At 32.4% G+C, this 23,213-nt stretch overlaps 1 protein-coding gene across 5 annotated transcripts; it reads right to left on the bottom strand.

The window, feature by feature from the left end:
• Nucleotides 1-63: 63 nt before the first annotated feature.
• Nucleotides 64-22,215, bottom strand: LOC110108768 (binding partner of ACD11 1). 5 transcript variants are annotated; one of them, XM_020839542.2, is made up of 6 exons: nt 22,062-22,215; nt 17,279-17,398; nt 14,113-14,188; nt 12,096-12,206; nt 11,480-11,839; nt 64-356 (listed from the first exon to the last, which is right to left on the bottom strand). In XM_020839542.2, exons 2-6 carry the CDS (start codon nt 17,392-17,394, stop codon nt 288-290), a joined length of 732 nt encoding a protein of 243 aa, XP_020695201.1. In that variant the 5' UTR covers nt 17,395-17,398; nt 22,062-22,215; the 3' UTR covers nt 64-287. The 5 variants fall into 5 exon arrangements, with proteins under 5 accessions (XP_020695201.1, XP_020695199.1, XP_020695206.1 ...); XM_020839540.2 differs by lacking the exon at nt 64-356 and having other exon boundaries at nt 11,187-11,839; XM_020839547.2 differs by lacking the exon at nt 64-356 and having other exon boundaries at nt 11,187-11,836; nt 22,062-22,214.
• Nucleotides 22,216-23,213: the final 998 nt, after the last annotated feature.

Genomic DNA, 23,213 nt, shown 5'->3' with positions numbered 1-23,213 from the left:
GCATTTTTCTGGTTCACATATGTTTGAAATGATTACTACTCAAACACTTAATGGTCAAAAAAATTGCAGGTGAAAATAAAAGTTAAAATTCAGTAATTACAAACACAAAAACCAAATCCAAACAACATAGTTTCTTGACAAATTTAAGAAGCAAAATGTGGCTTTAACAGGGGCTATTTCTATAAATCATGCCTTCATTTATTAAGGTCCATAACAAAAGCTTCTACAGCATTTAACACATTATCTACATGTATTATTCAATAAACACTTACTATTTATAAAAGGCTTCAATGTCTAGCACCCCTTTCGCTGAGATCTGCTGCAGCCTTAGCAGCTCTGCTGAGAGCATCAGAAACCAAGAGAGCTCCAGCAGAGAAGTAGCTACTGTTTTTTTTTTTTGGGGAATTTTAAGGGCAGAGCCCGTATATAAAAGAAGGTAAAAAAGAGGTGAAAACCTCCAGTTACAAAGCAGCTCCAAGGAGCAAACAGAAAAAGCTATACCATTGGCCAAAAAACAAAATCTAGTGGAAAATAAAAACAAAACTTCCAACTAGCAAAGGTATAGAAAAAGGAATTGAACATAAGACATCAAACAGCAGGCAGCAAAACTCGTTGAAGTCGCAGCAACCAGAAGGAAGAGCAACCAGTCGTCAAAAATCCACAGGCATGAGATCTTCATATCGCCATTGAACCTGCCAAGACCAGAAAACAGGTAGACAGCAAAGCAGAAACAATCCAGTTAAACTGGATACCAGGACTCAGTATGCAGAGAATGTCATTTTGATTTCCAGCCCACCGCCCCTGGTTGCTCGAAAGCCATCCAAGGGGCACCTGATTACAGGGAACATCATCGTCCATGGTGAAAAACCCCCATCAGGTTTTGTCAAACACATTCGTTCCCGCCTCAAAGGAGAGCCAGCAGATTTTCCACATTTTTCCATTTGGTGATTTTGGTAATAACCACATGCTTAATTTTATGAACAACAGAGATAGCACAATGGTTGCTGAAAGCATATCTTCTCTCATTCCTTTCCTTCCAGATGTAGTAAATTGAGCAACAAATGATGAGATAATAGAAGCATTTCGTGACTTTAGATATGTTTTGAATATCAGATATCCATTCCAGAATATGCAAAATATTAGGCCTAAGCAAAAGGGCAGAAGTGCCCGGAATTAGAGTCAGCAGGACCTCATTCGAGTAATTGCATTCAAAAAATAAATGCGTGGTGCTTTCAGGATGTGAATGGCAAAGAGGACACACTTGGTTGATCTGAATATTTCTCAAATTTAAAGCATCTGCCGTTTTAAGCCCACCAACTAAAGATAACCAAGCCATAGTAGAGAACCTGAGCACATACTTACTATGCCAAATATACTTATACCAATAACATATGGGAAGGTCTTGATAGTATTTGAAAAGGAATTTGGAAAATTTACCAACAGTGTTGTCTTCCCAGAAAATATTGCTAGTAGTAGACTGTAAAATGGTAGTGCCACGAATGATGTTAGCAGTAGCATCAGGGATATATTGTGGGATGGACCATTGGTTACCAACAATCAGCGCCGACAGTTTGGCATTAGAGCCAAAAGTTTGTAACAAAGCATTGCCACCAATATAATTAGAAATTGAGGAGTTATTACACCAATGGTCCCAAAATAGGGAAATATTAGAAGAGGCATTGACCTTAAAAAGAAAAGAAGATCTAGCCAACTCAGCAGATTTGCTTAAGCATTTCCAGAAAGAAGAAGCAGAGCCCGAGCAAGGCTTCCAAGGTGAGTGATATCTCAAAGATAACCAGCTAGATAGGAGGGAAGAGCTGTTGTAAAACCTGCTAATGATAGAACAATTGAAGGCAAAAATAATAGCAGGAATAGACGGCAATCCCAAACCACCAAAATACTTAGGCCTGCAAACTTTATCCCAGGATACCATAATCAACTTCTTAACAGCCATAGAGTCACCACAAAAAAGAAATCTAGAAGAGATTTTCTTAATATGCTTAATAACAATTTTGGGTATAATAGAGCCCCTTATCCAATAGGCAATAGAAATATTCATTTCTTGGCTTCTCCTTCATCAATAAAATATATTTTTTTTTTTCGATCAACCTTTCATTTATGTTGATCCTTGGTTTGGTGACTTGGATTATCCTTTCATGGATGGTTTATTAGATTATTTTTTCCTTGTTATTGATAAAAGGATGTGGCTATCTTAGCTTAAGTTGCAAATTAGCTTATATTTACTTAACGTCTTAGTGTTTACATGTTATTATTATTATTACTCTCAATGTGTAACAATCCAAAAATGTAAAAAGTAAAGATTTAAAATTTTAAAAGGTTAAGATTTAAAATTTTGTGTTTTGAATTCATTTGCATATATTTAAAAGTCTTTTAATGCTTGAAAATGGTTGTCAGCGTTCTAGAATGAGTCCTAAGGGTCTGGAACGAATTTTAGCAAAATCGGAACAATATTACTATTTGAGCCCTTTGAAGCTATTTGTTCTAACACCTTAGCACTACGTGCTCGAGCATCTCAGTGTTGCTATAGTACCAAACAACAAATAATGACATTAAAATGCTCATGCCTCTGTATTTTGGAAAAATGAATTAGCGCCACGATGCTAGGTGGTAACGGTACGTGCAGCGCTAGTCCATTATCTTAATTTTTTATATTTTAAAATCCATTATTTTGATTCATTTGAATGCCGAACCAGGCGAAGTAGAGAGACGATTTTTCAAGAGAGTTTTATTTGAACTATTTCGGGTCATTTTTATCTATTGCTCCAACTATGAAAATTTTCTGAATCGAGGTAAATCACATTATGCTTATCTCTATTTAAAAAAATTTGATGGTTTTAAGATTTCTCTGATTAAATTTCTATTTCCATTATAAAAAATATAGATAACTTTATATTGGTAAATTTTCACCGCGCATCTTATTATATATTATTGAGATTAAGATTACAAACATTTTAATTATTTTATGAAAAAATTTTACCAGGTATTTCATAATTTGAGCAGTTTTAATTGAATAGAAAATATTCCGAACTTTGAAAAATAGTGATTTAATATGATTAAAGTCTTGAAACAATATTTTATGCAACCCTTGGTAATTTAGTTATATTTTAAAATTATGCATTTTTTACTTAGTATGTATTTTATTTAAGCAAATTATTAATACAAGCATTGAGAATGAATATTAGTATATGATTGGATAATATTAATTTAGTCTATATTACTTTCATTAGAATGTGCGTGAAAGACAAGTAAAGATTAGTTGACCAATTGATTGAATATTAATTGACTTGTACAAAATGGTGAGCATATAGATTTTTTTTTTTAATTACTATGGTTTGATTTTATCTGATACAACGATACAATAATTTTAGAGCAACGATTTAGAGTTATAATGAGTTCAATTGATTGCATGATTGTATTGAATGAACTAGTGATTGATTGCATGCATTTTTTTTTGGAGATTTTTAATTGATTTAATTAGTTTATTGGTTTTGAATCGTATTGATTTGTTTTGATGAATTTAAATATTGAATTTATCTTTATTGATCTGTTTTATCCGTGAAAATGTACAAGACGAAATTTTTTTAAGGTGAGGAGATTGTAATAGTATGTATTTTGATCCAAATAAATAAATTTTTTATGAGTTATTTACTTATTTTAACTGAAATTTGAAAACTTTGTTCGCTATAAGATAAATATTATTATGTTTTTATTATAATAAAGTTTTTGTAATTTTTTGTCACTAGTGTAAACCCTTAAGAAATTTACAACTATTAGTACAAGTGCAGATTTTGGGACCATTAGGTGTCCGTTTTGTGAACCAATTTCACTAGAATTTTTAAATAAAATAAATTAATTTATGAATATTTTTCCATAATTTTTAAAGTTACAAAAAATTTATATAAATTTTATATTAATAATTGATTAAATTATATAATTAAGTAATATTATATTATTATTTTAATCCTAAATATCTAAAAACATTATATAACTTTATTCAATTCATTTTCTCATTCCGTAATTTCGAAGTATAATGAGAAAATAAAAGAGAAAGTTAGGAGAGAAAAGAAAAGATTAGATTTGGAGGTTGTAGACCAATTTTCGCTAGTAGGCATCATTATAAAATTTACTCATCTCGTTGGAAGTAAATATTATCTTATTTCTTATTTCAATAATTTAGTATTTTTATTATTTTTAAATCAAATTTGTATTTTTGCTACCGAAAAATGAGAATAATTTATAGTGGTAAAATTTTCTCTGCATAGCTTTTACTATGCATAGGATTTCATCGATATAAGTATTTTGACAAGAATATATTACATTTTCATCGGGTAAATTAGAAGATATGATTTTTTGAAATAAATACATAGTATACAAATTTGATATTTTCATGTATTTATAAATTTCTGCATTTCATACATGATTTTTACTTATATTGCATATAGAAAAGAAATCATTTGCATGTAAGCATGGGAAGTCTAGCTATTAACACTATAATGAATACGAGTTGACTCTTAAAATATAATATACTGCGCATGAGAGTAGGCTGACAGACTTTCCTTAAAATAAAAGGTTGGTGGTATAATCCTAGTTGTAGCATATAACTGACTAATTGAATTACGCCGACGAATAGAAGGTGATGACTCTTAAATGATTATTAAAAGTTATCTGTAAAATAAATAATTAATATAAATAAATGAAATATAATATGAGACTGACAAATGATCAATAACAATGACAAATTATAGATGTATATGGAAGAAAATATCACAATAAAGCTAGATTATCTTGTGTTGCTTTTTATAATTATATTCATGATTACATTTGCATGATAGTATATTGAACTAATTGATAGATATAACTGAAATCATATTTGATATATCATCTAATACCAGCCAAAATCATCACTCTTTTTTGTGATGTCCTGTCTGATAGGGTTTTTCCCCTTCGTGTACCCTAGCCGTCGTCTGCTTTCTCGCCGGTGAGATTGCGTTTCCATGGAAAATAAATGTTTGGATCCTGGTTTTATTGAAGGTACGAACTCTAAATCCTTCAAGGATGTGCTCTCTGGTTCGGTTTCGGCTGTCTTCCCGGATTGTCGTGTGTCTACCATTCGTGGCATGCCGGCGTTATGGTTTTTAGAGGATGAGTTTTTCCATCTTGCTAAACCTTTCGAGTTTGCTTTAGTTGGCAAGTTTCCGTTGAAACGTCCGTGTTAAGTTTCCGACATAAACTGTTCTATCTCCATCCCCTAATCTTCTTTCTAATCCTCTTAATGCTGCTACTACGGAAAAGGGTGAGGTTTCTTTGAAGCCTGGTGTTGGATGTGCTGAGGAGTTTATTGCTCCGTCCACTGATTCCCCTGTTTTGCTGGATGTTCCAATCGGGTTGGGGGTTGATGCCTTACCTGATATTGGTGTTGGTGTTGTTTCGAGCCCTGGGTGTGCTCCGGTTGAGCCTGTTGTTCTGTCTGGTGATTTAGATTTACCTGTTGTGGATGTTAATACTGCTGTGTATGTGCCAGTGGAGAATTTAAGTGAAGTTTCTAAAAGCTCGAATCAGTTCGTCGATGTTTCGGTGCATGCGGTTGAAACGATCAATGTGGTGAATTCTTTAAGTTGTGATAGGTCAGATCAAAGGGATTGGCTAAATGATTCTTTAGATGGTGATTTCGTTTCTGACCAGTCGGATTTTGGTTTCATGTCTTCGGATTTTTGCGGAGGCTCTGACCTAGGGAATGAATTTTCTTTGGTTCGTGTTAATGTTCGTCATTCGAAGGAGTCTCGTGGTAGGGGCCGTGGAAGGGGCTGTGTCAGGGGCCGTCGAAGGCGTTGATGACTTGTTGTTTTGTGTTACTACTGCTATGTTTTTCAGTTTATAGCTTTCGATGTCCTCGCCGATTTTTCCGTTTTGTTCTGGGGCTATGATGTGGCCGGGGCTCGTGCCCTATCTTTTTTCTGGCGGCGACCTTTGGTGCATTTCTTTGTGAATCGTATACTAGACGCTTTTATCACCTTAATGGATGGCCCGTGCGAGCTGGTGGGGCACTGGGAGTCTCAGCCAAATACTGAGCCCAACTACCAACTATCAACTTCCTTCTATTAATGTATTTCATCTTTTTATTTTCTGTTTTGACTACTTGGTGTAACCTCTCCTTTCATCAATAAAATGGTTTTGTTTAAAAACAAAAAATATTTGATATATCATCTAATAAAATCTCATGATCAGATAGGAATCTCAAGGCAAATTTTGAATGAAAACTTCATAATTTAATCTGAGGCCATCGAAACTCTGATTTCAGCAAACTTATAGTCGAACTAAACGTCTCAACATACCAACCCAATGACACCAAATTTAATCCAATCCGAGCCCAAATGGGTTCAAATTAAGGACTTGAAGCGTATTTGGAAGTTTTAAACCATAAATTGAATTATCAAATAATTTTCAATTGTAACATGCTTATAGTCGAATCATGCAACTCGACGAGACGAATCTAATAAGCCCAGTATCGCGAATTCTGACATCATTAAGGAACTCAAATGCCCCATAAATTATTTATGGTACGTCAAGGGAATCAATATCTTTGAACCATTCGGATCACTCCCAACGTGCTATTGATCTTCTCCTTATTTACTAGCCATGTCACTCTCAGAAAATTATAAATAGACCCACATTCTTCACAATTGAGAAGAAAAAAGAAAAGAAAAAAGATGATAGCAAGAGAAATATGAGATATCTTTCCACTAAGCTTCTTCTCAATCACCGCCAGATCACCCCATATCGTCGGACTTCCACCTGGCTAGCAACTATTATCGGACTTACGCTCGACCACCGATTGTTACTGGACTTCTACCCAGCCACTAATTGCCGTCGAATTTACGCTCGACCACCGACCATCGTCGGACTTATGCCCGGCCACCAACTATCGTTGGACTTCCGCCGAACCACCAATTATTGTAGGACTTACACTCATACATCAAGTGACGGCTCTATTTATTGAGTCAATAATTTACTGATATTAATATAATATTTAAAAACATCATGATGCCAGGATTTCTTACTTTTTTTAATCTGACTACTGAATTGCGTTTTACATATTCATTACGATACGAATTACTATTATAGTATTAATTTATTATTATTGCCACTGAATTTACTTGTATCGATACAATCACCGATACTATGATTGAACTATTACTGATACTACTATTGATTTATTGTTACTATTATTAATTCATTATACTTATTAGGAATTAGATAGACTTGCTATAATTATATGAGTCATGAGTATTGTATATGATTTTCAGAGTAATGAATAGAGAAATACATTCATATTTTGAATTATAGAATTTATTTATATTGTTTATTACTATTAAAAGATATCAGATTGCTCTGATTATTATATAATAAAAGATAAAAGAAAAATTCTTTCATATTAGATTCTAGGTATCTTAAGATTCGCTTGCGATAGATTTTTATTACTTTTTAAAGCAACTTTTTAATATAAATTTTTAGTTTAAGAAATTTTTATACTAAAAATTATTTTAGAAAGCATTAAAAAAACTGTCCAAAATAAGCCTTAGTCTTCATATCATATTTGCTTATTATATTAGCATTTTCAAATTTCGTTCCAATTTCAACAATTTAATTATGAAGCTTAGAAATATAAAAAAGATCGAGGATAGTTGATATAGGACTATGGCACCAAAATGAATACTATTTGTCCATGGAATCAAATGGAGAATAAAAGAATTATTAATTATGAGAATTGGGCTTGGCTGGTTCAGTTGAATCGACCCTATTGCATACAGGGGCGAAGCTGGTGAGTCGAGTGGGCAAAATTGTGGGCTGAGGTAAATGAGTAAAAGGAAAATGAACTGAAAAAAGAGTACCTTCATTGGTACTAATTTTAAATTATGGCTCCTAACGGTTGTATTATTTACAAGAAAAGTTCAAAATATAATATATTCATAACATTGATGGTCATGATGAATTTAAATGGAATTAATTTGTATTTGGAAATGAGTATGCATATTATTCAAATTCCTTGTGTTGCTGTAATTTAGAAATATGATTTATTCAAAAATATTAATTAAGATAATTAATTATATAAATAATAAATTGAATGATAAAAGTTAAAGTAAAATTAAATTTCAAATATGATAATAAAGAAATTATTTTTTATATAAAGAGAGAGAGAGAACAAATAGTTTAAAAATTAAATTTTAATTAGTGAATTAAATAATTAATTAGAGAGAGAGCAATTTAAAGCAATAATATTTGAGATTTTAATTTATAATTTAAAATTATAAGTTAGAGAAATTAAGATCAAATTATAAATTTCACGACGGAGTATTTTTCTGTCTATTCCCACCTCGTTAATTCGAGCCGAGTCGTGACATTAACTTTCCATCCCTTCCTCATTTCGCTAATTTTATTTGCATGATTTTCAAAGATAATAAATTTTATATTAAGAATACGCGTAATATTTTAAGAATAGAAGTGAACATTATATGAGCTTATCATAATGTATTATTTAATAATCAAGAGGAGATTAATTACACAAATATTAATGGATACACAAATCTTAATGGATATCACCATGTGGCCATCCACCTTGTTATTTAAAAGATGTGATGATAACCAAGGATGATATAAACTTGAAGCATAATTCATGGCCTAGTTTTAGAAGCTTGCATACCTTTCATTTTTTTAATCATACATAGCACCTCATTTACAATGGGCATGAAGAATTTCGACTACTTATTATCTTCAAGAAATCTATGAGCCATATGGTCGAATTTATGGTGGAATCAACATAGCAATGCTTAATAGTCAACATGGGCATATTAAAAGTCATTTTAGAATGCGAATACAATTTTTTTGAACATTTAGGCCAATTTAGATAAATTCATACACACATCATATACGCAAGACTCGAACCCAAGACTTCTTGACTAGTAATCAATACTCTCAACCAGCAAACCAACCAAGATGAATTGAGAATGTGAAGACTCATATTTAAAATTTTGAAAGGGCATTTGACAAAAAATTTACGATATTTGTCATGTCATTTTCAATAAATACCTAATGTGGATGGAAAAAAAATGGGGTGAATTACATTCTAAAATGAGATGACATCTTGGTGGCTCCATTATCTTTTATCCTTGGCTTGGCTACTAGAATAGGAGAAATTATTCTGTGCGGATACTGGATAGTTCAAAGACTAATTAGAATGCGCCACATCACCCTGTACCGAGCACTGATACCAAGCAAAAAAGTGATGTGGCGTGTTCTGATTGGTCTCCGGATGCCGCCCGGATCCGCATAAAATAATTTTTCCTAGAAGAGAGACCTCTTTTTTGTTCTTTCATTTGGTGACCTACATAAACAAGTAGTTCTTATACATTTGAAATTATGATCAAGTATGGAATTCTCTCTTGCAACTCCCACTCCAGCTTTATTTGGGACAGCTTTCTTACTTATTTATTTTTCAAACTGCAATCATAATTTTTATTTTGCCACTATTTTTTACCAATTTTCAATATTTTATTATGCTGTGAAGCTGTTTATTTCATGATAGTTTTACAACCACCCTTATAAAAAGCATAGATTTTCCAAACAGATCCTCTATCTCCATAAATGATAGGTTTTAATTTCATGGCCTCGCCCTCAATCATTTAAATTATCTCAATTTTTTTATTTGCTCATATGTAGATCTCCACCTTATACACTACACTAAATACACTTAATTGTTTATTCATTATTACTACAAGAATCAGAATTCTTCTCGAATGACTTTCCTTCTCCAATATACAGTTCAAATGAAACCAACACAACGAAAATTATAGCACCATAGGAGAATGGGAAAATGCCTACGTACATGAACCATGCAATGAGTTTTTATGATCAGATTAAGGTTTTATTTGGGATGATTTTTTGACTACTTAAAGTAATTTTGAAGTATAATTTTTGTACTAAAAAATTAATTTAAGAAGCTATAAAAAAAGCATCCCAAACGAAGTCTAAGACTTGGTTTGGGGCGACTTTCTTATTATTTTTTAAAGGAGCTTTCTAAATTTTTATAATAAAAAACTCCTTTAAAAAGTAGTAAGAACGCCGTCCCAAATGAAACCTAAATGTTTAGATCTCTAATTGTGTTGACCCCGAAGAAGATCCTAAAGAGCTTTTGGATGAGCTTTTTTTAGTAGCTTTGATCTTAAGAGATGAATCATCGGATATGGTGTATAGTATGTAGTGTAACAAGCTAAGCACCATATTTCAAAGCTGTAAGAAGTTGAGTGCGCATCCAAATTTTCAAACAAGTTAACAGATCACCAAAGTAATGAAACATAGAGTTTTATTTTGTTTTATACATTAAAGAAAGCTAATTTGACCAAAATGCAATGAATTCTTCATGTCTCTATGCTAAACAGTAAACAAAAATAATAATAATTAGTTTCTGAGTTCTCTGTCTCCAGCATCTCCAACTAAAATCACAAAAGCTCTCAACAAGCAAGAAAATAGGAAATTTTTCTCTTAAACTTCTTAATTCTATTCTAATTAGACAAATTAAATTAACGAGCTCATGAGTCGAGCTTATCGAATCACAAGTTCGAGCTCAAACCAATAGTCGAACTCACATTATACAAACTCAAGCTCAAGCTCAATTAGGTTCGGCTCGTAAGCTTGTCAAGCCGCTTGTTTAAATTAAAATATATTATCAAATTTTAAAATAATATAATAAAATATATACTAAATATTTTTAATTAATTAACGAGCAAAGCTAGAGTTTTCTTAACGAGCTCGGGTAAACAAGCCAACCTCGAGCCTAATGATTTTCGAACGAGCCGAGCTCGAGCTCAGTAAACGAGCTTGAGCTCAGATAGAGTTAGATAGATACTTGACTCGACTCGACTCGACTCGTTTACACCCCTACAATAAGGTATCATATCAAATAACATGGCCTTTCCCATAAAAAATAAGGCAAGAACTTGGTTCGATTACCAAAAAACCAAACATATCAAAAAATTTCTCAGCTAAAATGTTAATTTTCTGTGCCATAGTTCTTGAACATGAACATCTTTCTTAAACCTGGCCACATAGCATTTTTCTGGTTCACATATGTTTGAAATGATTACTACTCAAACACTTAATGGTCAAAAAAATTGCAGGTGAAAATAAAAGTTAAAATTCAGTAATTACAAACACAAAAACCAAATCCAAACAACATAGTTTCTTGACAAATTTAAGAAGCAAAATGTGGCTTTAACAGGGGCTATTTCTATAAATCATGCCTTCATTTATTAAGATCCATAACAAAAGCTTCAACAGCATTTAACACATTACCTACATGTATTATTCAATAAACACTTACTATTTATAAAAGGCTTCAATGTCTAGCACCCCTTTCGCTGAGATCTGCTGCAGCCTTAGCAGCTCTGCTGAGAGCATCAGAAACCAAGAGAGCTCCAGCAGAGAAGTAGCTACTGTTAACAATGGAGTTACCGACAGCAGCTGCAGTTCTTCCAGTTGCAGATAACACAGTCTTTGTTGTGTCCATTACGTGATATCTCTCATCAATTGAGCAAATGGCGTCCACTCCAGCATTTATCTTATCAGTGAGACCAATCCTTCTGCTCATGTCAGCAACCTTGGATGCAGCGGTGGCAGAGACTTGGTAGGATTCGTCGTAGGCCTTTGCCTTGGACAAGGCATCTTTGCCGAGGACATATCCTTTTGCTATCATTGTCTTCACCACCTCTTGTGCCATGCTTATGGCCTCTCTTGGTGTGGTGGTGAAGTGATCCTCATGTGCCTGCTTCGTTTTAGGTTAAGAGAATTTGAGTAAAAGGAGATAGAAAAAAGGGTTCTAAAACATAATCACCTATTGCTAAAATTTCATTTCAGTTCCCACTTTCCATTAATCCAAATAAAACCTTAGAGAAACTCATTTGGGTTCTGAAATTGTTGAAATAAATCTGGAGTGATTGAGGATTTCAGGTTGATTTAAATAAATTTTAAATAAAAAATGATGAAATAAGAAGAGGACATCAATGCTTGGGCACAGAACATACCATTGTCTCATTATCATCCACTCTCCATGAATGCTGGTCCCAAAAGCTCGAAGATTCTTCATGGTGCCCCCAGCGAGCTATGCACACTTGTTGATCTATTATGGTTGCACCCTAAGAAAATGAAATGAAGTTAAAGTGGTTAAAAAGATGAATTTGCAGCATTCAAAAAAGAGAATGCACGTTAGAGCAATGAACACTAGTGACAGATCAACTTTTTATACAGGTTTTCACCATAAGCAATCAACCTCATCTTTTAATACTAGCAATATTCCGGAAAGATTTAAAATTTTTCTTTACCGTTAAGTGACAAAGAGTTTTGTTGAGTGTTTGATTCTAGTTCAGAAAAATCCTGTTTTGACAGCTTTTAATCACGCAACTTTTGCGAAATCCTCCATCTTGACCATTCAATTGTAACCTCCTTGTATGTGTTTCTGCTCTATGCTAGCAAGACCTAAAACATTTTACTTGCAGTCGATTTAGACAACCATATTCCTCAGTAGCTTTTCTTCAGGCTTAATTAGAAATAAGAAACAAACTTCAATTACATCTCAAAGATGGTTCTTATTAAAATCAGTTTTAACACTTTAATGAATTTGGAGATCAACTCTACACAGCAATACAATGGTATTAAGACACTAGATTTGATTCGGAAATGAAGATGTGGAATGTTTTGGATCCAGTAGTTTCATATAAGATTGTTCAAGAGGTATGCAAAAATATTGGATTTCTTATGGGATCAAATACAGTATTTTTTCGAGAATGCTGATATGATCGAAGAGAAAAAAATTTGCTATGAATTGATTAAGAAATATTCTAATTAGGTTCTATCTATGATGTATAGACACAGCAACACGGACACGGACACGAGACATGGCATTTTTTAAAAATATTGGATACGGGTGCGGCGTTTGTTTTCTTATTTTGCGAGGACTTTATAATCAGAGACTACTCAGAGATTTCACTCTCATTTTGCGAGGACTTTATAATCAGAGTTCTGATTCCTATAGGCATAAGCACCTATAGTTCATTACTCATCCCAGTAACGAGAGAGAACTTTCGATTAAGGCTAGTCGTCAAACATATACATAGTATCTGGTGTGAATGTATATTCTCTCTACTCTTCCTCTTATGTGAACTTTCAATTAAGGCTAGTCATCATCCTAGTGGCCGAATTGCGAATTATTCTCAGCTCTTCCTCTTATGTGAATGTATATTCCTTGGAATTAGCCTCTAATATTTGATATCTCCATGCTTAACTTAAATCGTAGAGTTGATTTTTCACTCATTCAATTTCCTTCAAATTTAATATTAACAAACAATTCAGCATCTTTGTTACTTTGGATAAAAATCATACCTAAACTTCTTATTTTAAACCCATTTAACATAAATTAAGGTCCCGCATTAATATCATAGGTCCTCTTGCTTAATTTAAGCTTGCATATATTTTATTGGCCTTGATTTTACATAATTAAAATCCATCTTTATTTGCTTAATTTGCTCCAAGTTCGGCTGATTTAAGATATTGAGACCTCTCGAATCAAAATAAAACTTATCAAATCTCATACCAGTTAATCACAGAAATGTAGTGATTGGTTGAGTCATTGAAATGACAGCGTGCAAACAATTCTTAAGTAACATTTTCAACATATAAACCGCAAAATAATGAATATTTTGTTAAAAAAATGTGTTAACTCTGATGAGCCAAAAAGTAGAACTACTTCAAATAACTAGAAAACTTATTCTTCAAATTTAAATTAGAAATTATTCTTGTTTAATTTTTTTTCATGGCATACCACGAGAAATAACTAAAAACAGCTAAAATGTAACTTCTTTTCTTTCACACCAATATATTAAAGTTTACATGCTCAGAGCAAAACCACAGTTCCAAGTGTAATGAGTTCCTTTGAATGGAACTAATGTCTAACCCGTTCCTCAAACCAAATAACAACTCCATGCATGAAAAATTATAAAGAAGCAAACGTATCATCTTTTTCAGAAAGTTTTTAAGGAAACTTACACTGAGCAAAACTGCAGTTTCCAAGGCATGAGGTTCTTTAAATGTTACATACCCCGTAGAACCATAATCTCCTGATCTGCATTTATAAGAATCAATAACTTTGTTATTAAATGCACATATACGAGGATAAAGATGGATGTATGCATGTTTGCATAAATGCATGCAGTCTCTTTTATTATATATGCTTTCCTAGGAGCTATGCTTAGTACTCTAACGGTCGAGGCTCCTGTCAGGGTTAAGTTAGTGGAAAGTCCAACACAAAACCAGCAGTCCTTCATAAGCTTGAGCCATCCAGATAGCATCTACGTTTTCAATTCAAAAGAACAACAACCTGCCATTTAGGAATGGCTAGTATGCTAAATTAATCTCATTCTTCATTAATACTCTTAAACAAATTTCTGCAAATCACATAGAGCATTTGCATCATCCTCCTTCCAATATAATTTTCTTAGTTTTCGTCATTTTACTATTTATTTATTTGGTTACATTATTTTTATTAGCTCAAATGGAATTTCCCACACAATTTCTTGACTTTTTTTTTTTTACTTTTGGACAAAAGAAAGTGCCACTGCAAATAGTTGCCCATTCACACGAGCAGAACCATAAATTATATTCATAAGGTGCTTGATGTTATTGGTTTTCTGAGGCAGAAGCATTATTTGTAAGGAAAACTTTTGAGACAAAGGCTCAGCACCATTTAAGTAACTTTATCTTGTTCCAGAATATGTAATTTACCATATATTTTCCTTTGATATGTCGATCAAATAAATACATTTTGGCCTACAAATCACACACTACATTGCATCGATTATAATAACTATTATTAAACATTAATATTAAATAATCATAAATGCTTGCAATTTGATAGCATAAAAGAATAACTTTTTTGGGCACGCAAAGACAAACTCACTGAAGAGTTCATTCAATTGAAATCAAATATCGTGAAAATGGAGAAATTTTATGAGAGAATGAAGACAGAGATGGTCTACAGTTAATAGAGGCAAGAGATAAAACAGTGGAAAGATGGATAAAGAGGTACTTTGGGGTTGGGCGACAGTAAAGATCAACTTTGGGGTGGGAAGGTGCGAGAGCTCAAAGAAAGGGTGTTGAAGGATCTTCTAGTGAAGGGTTATAACTTATAAGTGCTTTGAAGCTCAAAATTAAAATACAGAAAAGAGAAAACTAAAAAGTGAGAAGAGCAATATGGTTGAATGGTTTCCCTTTGACCTCCAAAGAGAGGTTAGTTGTTTGAAACATTGGAAAAATGAATTTTAAAAACAAAGAAATAAAGGAAGACACATAAGAGAGTATATGAACTAAAAAAAGGAGAAATATAGGGAAGACGGAGAAGAAAATATACAGCAGGGAGCTAAAGTCTAGGAAACTGTTAAGGCAGATGAATATGTTAGTATAGTCCATAATAGCTGATTGAAAAAATATTGACGTAATTATACCAAATTATTGGCCCAATTTTGATTTCCTTTTGCTTTATACTCTCTAAAACATGGTATTAGAGCTGATGGTTGGACTGAGATCAAGTAATTTATACGATTGTGACTCACATGGGTCTTTCGTGGGTTCTATGAACAAAGTTTAAGAGTGGATCAAATCACTACTATTGCCTCCATGTAGTTGAGTGGGCTATTGGTGAATGATAATTAACAAGCTTAAATTTGATGGATAGTGAGGTAGATGTGACAAGCTCTCACATGAGAGGGGGATTGTTAAGGGTTAAACCTCATATCACATAAAAATATGATGTAAAAATACAAGTGGTTAAACTTCACCGATAGGCTTAAGGCTTTGAGTGGAATATTGGATGTGACCATTGGTTTATCAAGCCCAACTTTGATACAATTTTAGTTCATACTACCTAGCAAAAACTTTCACCTGATTGTAGAGAAGATATCAAACTTGAGCTTTTTTCAAATATTTTAAATTAGAATTAACAAAACTAATAATGACCATTGCTAGGCCCTTGTTGGCCCCAATAGCACACATGCGACAAAAATATAATTGCAAAACATGCACATGCCAAGCTGCCTACAACCTAAATGTGCAAGTGATGTTTATGTCAACATTAACTTGCCTCTTCGGAAGTTTTGCTGTCAAATACACCTATTTATAGGCACATGCAAAACTGCTTTCTTCTGTGCATGTGTGAGAGTTAACACATGCATAAAAGAACACAATTTTGCATGATAAATAGGTGCATTTGCATCAAAACAACACTTTCAAAAAAGACAATCTATACATGCAAGAAGATGCACATCCGAATTAAGGTTTGATGATGTTGTTGTTGCTTATTGATAGCATGAAATAACTTATCAGAGTGTCTGTCTTATCAATAAGTGATATAAAAACACCACTTAAATCCTTTGATTCCGCTTTATCAATGAAAGCCCATAAATAAGAAAATCAAATATATTACTCTTCTTCTAAGCATGTTTTTTCTTAAAAAATTTCTTCTTTTTTATCACAAACTCTTTATCTTGGTTGACAATTCTTGTTTTTCCATATTTGTGGGTCCTTCAACTGTATTTTTCCCACATAGAAGAAATAAGGTGTATGTATATGTATTTTTTTTCTAAGTTGGGCAGATATTTCTAGTCATATTTTCTTTTTATCAATTTCTGCAGTAAACTCTTTTCAGTGTTCAATGTTAAACTTCCTCTGAAGTTCAGAGTTTACCTCAATAGAGCGACAAGCAATTGCATTAACAAATTTCTCAACTAAGTTGATTTCACAAAAACTAATTTAAAACTGGTTTTTTAAGGGTTTACTTCCGAAATCAAATATCATCCAAGTAGTTTTTATTGAAACACCTATAAATAGGTTTTTTCGAGTAATTTAGTGCAATTCTATTGCCCTAAAGCTTACGCACCTATTTGACACGCTCTCTTGGTGCAATTTATTTTTTTACTATCCCAAAGTGGATCCTTTTTTCCCCTCAAAATCCACCTCTAAATTCAGCAGGGTGGCTTTCACATGCATGTACCTGAATGTCTGTATATATGTTGGATGCTACACGTATATACTATGTTTATGTGCCTGTAGGTATACCTACATATGAGTGATGGTCATCATCAATGTAAAAAAGCATGCATGCTGAAGCGTAGAAATGCTGGAAAATCACAGTTTACTAAGACAGTTAAAGTACTCTCACCTGATAATCTCTATGTGCTCAATAACACCAGAAAAAGAGAAGAAGTCATAAAGATCTCTCTCGGTTGCATTTGGTGAAAGGTTATATACTTCAACTATATAAAGATTCTCACTCATGAATCTGCGATGCATTAAATAAAAACAGTAAACAGCTTTAAGCATCTCAAAATTGCATGGCAGCAAAAGAAGTATGATCATCAATGCCTTTATCTGAAGATAAAATAAAATGTAATAATAATGTAATAGGAACAGAAGTAAAGTGTTTAGATGATAATCAAGAAGTAAAAAATATAATTTGTATTAACTTTTGAGAAAGACTGGGCTTGACATCCTTGCTGTGTTGTAGAGCCAATGCGGATCAACTCAAACACTAACGTAATAGACAGCTATGAAGACAAGTCCAATGAAAAGCCACACTCCACCCAGTGTATTTTAACTCAAAATGATACCCCTCCCAAAAGGGACCCAACCTCTCTTTGCCAATTTGTGAAGCCTAATTTTACCCTACAAAGAAAAAGCGCTACACAGACATAACCCTAGGTATTCAATAACTGTAGTTATTTCATTAAAAATATTTTTAAATTTTATTATAATTTAGTTACCCTAAGCTTTTTTAATAAAGAGGGGTATCTGATATTTGTACTTGTATTTTTCTCTAAATTCAAATCTGAGTAAAATTTGTAGTAGCATCAACAAGGCACAGCCAGCTATTAGATGACAACAACATTAACATCAAACATTTATCCCATTATGTGAGGTCGGCTACACGAATCATTTTTCTCCATTATAACCTATTAAGAGTCAAATTCTCATTTAAATCTAATAAAAAAGATCATTTTTAATATTTTCTAACCACGAATTTTTAGGTCGACCTCTATCTTTCTTAACATAGGTCAAATCTAATACATCTACTCTCATAACCAGGTCATCGGAAGGCCGATGTTTTATGTGACCAAAACATTTAAGGTGGCTCTCTCCAATCTTATCTACAACTGGAGCTACTCCAACCTCTTCACATGTATGCTCATTTCACATTCTGTCTCTAAAAGTAAAGCCACTCATTCACTTGAGCATCCTCATCTCTGTAACACTTAATTTTATGCTTCTCTTTTAATGGCAAACATTTTGCAATATAAATCATTGAAGATCGCACCACCATTTTATAGAATTTTTCCTCAAGTTTGAGGGGTAATTTTCTATCACACAACAGACCAGGCATTCCTCTACTTCAACCATCCAACTTGAATTCTACTAATAATATCTCTATCTATTTCACCATCACTCTAAACAATAGATCAAAGATATCTAAAACGTGTACTCTTATTAATGACTTGATCGCCAAAGTCACAATCCCTCCATTAGAATATAAGTATTATTAACCCCTTTCTGTTCTAGAACTCTCCAAAGCACTTCCCTTGGAACTTTATCATATGCTTTCTTTAAATCAATAAATATCATATGTGGATCCTCTTTATTCTCTCTATACTTATCCATCAAACCTCTCAATAAATGTTTAGCTTCCATAGTATACCTATCCGGCATGAATCCTAATTGATTTTGAGAAACATTAGTATCGCGTCGTAACATATGCTCAATAACTCACTCTCATAATTTTAAAGTATGTCACATTAATTTAATTTTTCTATAATTCGCATGCTCTTGTGTATCACCTTTATTCTTAAAAATATGAATCAACACACTCATTTGACATCTTTTTAATCTTCAAAATAATATTGAAAGGTGAAGCATAAAATTTCTTGTGTATTTTTATAATCTTTATCTTTTTTTTTTTCTTTTGCACTATTGATTTATTAATAAGGTATCATCTATGATGCACCAATACTTCTCAAAGAGGAGTGCAGTGTGCGACACGACACGCATCCTGCACACCTCCGACACGTGTTAAACACATCGAAAATGTGTTTAGTTAAAATAATATTAAATGCAAATTAGAGAAGCATGTCAGATACATGTTTCTTAAAATTTAAAATATAAAAACAAAAATTTTTATTTCCTTTCCACAACACCAAATCAATTTCCCGCACTCAATACCCCATCCGGCCCAAGGGCTCGAATTAACTAGGCGGGAACAGACGGTCGAACAGTAGATCAAACTTTCAATTCCTTTAAAATTATCTCAATAAACTTGAAAGAGTCACTAAACATCAAAAATATAAACCGATATAAAATAACTTAAATACCTTTATTCTGGTGTCTCACATTTACGGTACACATTTTCGTTTCTTCTACTCATTTGGATTATATTAAACTTAATGAAAGAAAAATCATAGCAATAACAGTAAGTCAAAACTTAGCGAGTAACACATACTTCTAAACTATAGTAAATCAAGATAGTAGAAGTAATATGCTTGTAATACATGCTTCTTTTCATTTCATATCATAAATATTATTTCATTTAATTATATCTTTTATTTCTTCAAGACTTTAAATGTATAATGTTATGCATAAATCATAAATGCACATCATATCATATTCATCATATTAAATCTCCATTCATCATATATGTAGATATATTTTTTATTTTCATATATAATACAACTGTCACAGAAGTAACTGTCTAATTTAGTATCAATAAAATTTTGGTTTCAAAATCTGGTTGACTCAAAGGCAGATCAACCAAACCAGAACTCATATTATCATGGATAATGTAGACAACCTTGATTGAGCAAGTAAAATAAGGTGTTGCATGTTTTTTTTTATTACTTTTCTGCTTCTCCCACAACAATGATTGTCTTGCGACCAACACTAATGATTGGGATATAATTTTTCTCCCCTTTCAAATGACCTATGGAAGAAAAGGTTAGGACATGAATTTTCTCCACTTTCAAATCTCTCATACTCAAGATTCTCTCACAACAAATGTAAAAAATGATCAAATGTTAGGATAAACAACTCCACAACTTTAAGGATTGGGATATGAATTTTCTTTGTTTCCCCTTCGTCTACCCCACAATTCTCCTTGTTACCCTAAGGTTTTAATATTAGCTTAAACTCATTGAAAATTATTTCATTTGTTACATCATACTCAAAATTTTTTGTTTCAGATTTTCCTAAATTGAAATAATTGTTGCAGAAAACTTTAATATTTGGCATAGTTTATTTACTATTTTTTCACTATATTAAGAAAAAAAGAATTATTCTCGCAACACCAAACATCGTTAGTATTTCATATAAACCAAAATAGTATGAAATATTACTCCAATGAAAAATATAAAAATGAATGATACATCATTATAAGTTGTTGATTGTTTCTTTTCAACAAAATTAGATCTAGGGGACTAAGAACTGCCATCATGGATAATATATTGTAATACAATAAATGCATGTTCTATGTATAAAAAAAAAAGGAAATGTGGTCAGTTAGTTGGTATCTTCCTTTAATTCAGGAGATTCTAGTTTCACAATTCCTAAGTTCTATCATGCTGTATGTTATTTTGAGGTTGATTTTGAGGTTGGATTAATTGTTGTGGGTATAGATGTGTTTTCAAATCCACTCAAAGTAATAAGAGAATTTTTCATTAAAACTTAAATGCTCAGTGTACTGATCAGACCACTAATTTCAAGCTATCAAGTTTTGGTGAATTTGAAGTTTTCTCAATTTAAGTTTGATGAGAAGAAGATATATTACAAATAAGTTTGCAAGCCACAATATCAGTTTTATGGTTCTTTACTAGATAAACACCCGCCCACTAACCAGTAACCACTGATGAACTATAAGCTACTCGTGGGTGAAGCCTATACATCATTATCCTATGCAAGTGATGAAAACAACAATCGTGATAGCATAGCAAGTGGCAGAAAACATCTCTATGCCAAATGGATTACAGATTCAAGACTAAAGTGCTTGTCAAAACTCACCTCAAGGAGAGTGAAAAGCTTTAATTCTAGCTATGAGTAATGACAACCTCCCTGGGCTATTAACCCTAGTGAAAAACATCTTATATCGAGTAACAACCAAACGAAGGATGATAAAATGGCAAGCCAGAGGACTTCATTAAGAAACATATGCATCATCAACAACCAATGGTTTACTCTAGCATCATCGCATATAAACATTCAAATCAGTACAGATTGGCACAGCACCACAAGTAACCAATATCCAGTAAGTTAATTAGCAAACCAAGCAACCTGAATGATCATGGACATGAAATTTATGAGCACGATAAGTATTTCTTTCTGAGAAAAAAACCAAATCAGGATAGTATTCACCTTTGAAAAATAGCAAAGGGTAATTTGAACTTGATCATTTAAGTCAGAAATATCCAAAAAAAAAAAAACAAGAATTTCATGTAGGATACAGCGGTTTATAGTAGCTGAATTACATCAAATTTTCATTAATTTTCAGACGAACTAATTTAAGCAAGTGAATAACCAATAAACATGAAAACATAATTCTCTTCGTTTCCTTGAAAACAACGGCACAACAAACTTCCATTTTTTTCCCTCCAAGAAGAAAGATTCATCCGCAACAAATAGCTCAAGTCATACCAATAAGATTTGCATAATCACACAACTGGACTCTCAATGCTAAAAGATCAAACATGATAGAATCAGCAAATATAAAGCTCCAAATTGACCAATTAACACGGAATCGAGTTAGAAAACGGGCCTCTTCTCTCCAACCTAAACAAACACAATATATATTTCACTGCTAAAACCTAACGACGGCAACCGAAACAATTTGAAACAACAAGACAAGAAATTAGAGAGAGATTCTACATGACCGACGAAAAATTATCCAATTGATGTTGGAAATAGCTCACCCTAAACCCTTGGCGTCGGTTGCCTAAGCTTCAGCGAGGGATTTCTTAGTGTTATCACCCGCTTCGTCACGTTAAAAATACAGACAGGATGATCGAAGCATGTGATGAGCTCGGGTACAATTCAGATGGGTCCGTGTCGGCCAACTTGAAATAGACCTGCTAACTAATTAATAATTAAAAATAGAAAAAATATTACATAACATTTTCATTAACTTTTAATCAGCATAAATTTAATACTCTTAAAATTGTAAAAAAAATTGTAATTTGCTGCAAAAGATTTTATTTGGGACAATTTTTTTGTTGCTTTTTTAAAACAGTTTTTTAGTATAAAAATTTTTTGAATTAAATATTTTTTATTAAAAAGTCGTCCTAGAAAGCTATCACAAACCAAGCCTTAAATTTCATTTGGGACAGCTTTCTTACTGCTTTTTAAAATATTTTTTTTAGTCCAAAAACTTTACAAACTTTAAATTTGTATACTATAAATTACTTTAAAAAATATTAAAGAAGCTGTCCCAAACAAAACCTTAATAAGAAAAAAAATTTTAACATTTTTTAAATAACTCCTCTGAAATTTCAAGTTTTTGTACATAAATATTAATTAATTTTTAATCCATCTCCTTTTGCCCCTCATGATTTAAAATTTGTGAAACTCCAATCTAATAGTTCTTATCATAATTACATCATCACAAATCATTTGTAATGTCCAACAACAATATAGGATAGGATAAGATCCACTCCAAAAAAATCCATCTAACCAAAAAATTTTATTACAATAGTTTTAATTAGCATGTTCTTATGTGGAATTCTTCTTCTTACACTTGGTAGGTGAAATAATATGAAAGTAATTGATGAGATCTTTGATGTAATGATGGATATTATGAGAAGTATTAGCTTTAAGACATATTCATCAAACAAAACATATATAAATTTAATGTCAAGTTGAAGTACTCGAGCATTAAAAAGATAATTAATTCAAAAGAAATGTATATAAGGTTTAAATTTTATGTAGCTCATCTTAGTCTATTGGTTGGGGGCTTTAGCTACAAACCAAGAGGTCTTAGGTTCGAAGCTTACGTATACGATATGTGTCTGTGAGTTTGCCTTAATAGCTTGTGTATATAATATAGAGTTAGTAGATTCAATTCACAT

Source organism: Dendrobium catenatum, unplaced genomic scaffold (genome assembly GCF_001605985.2).
Source record: "Dendrobium catenatum unplaced genomic scaffold, ASM160598v2 fragScaff_scaffold_1056, whole genome shotgun sequence".
NCBI classification, from domain to species: domain Eukaryota; kingdom Viridiplantae; phylum Streptophyta; class Magnoliopsida; order Asparagales; family Orchidaceae; genus Dendrobium; species Dendrobium catenatum.
Note: the sequence above shows the minus strand (reverse complement) of the source record. Positions and strands in the feature narration are given on the sequence as shown.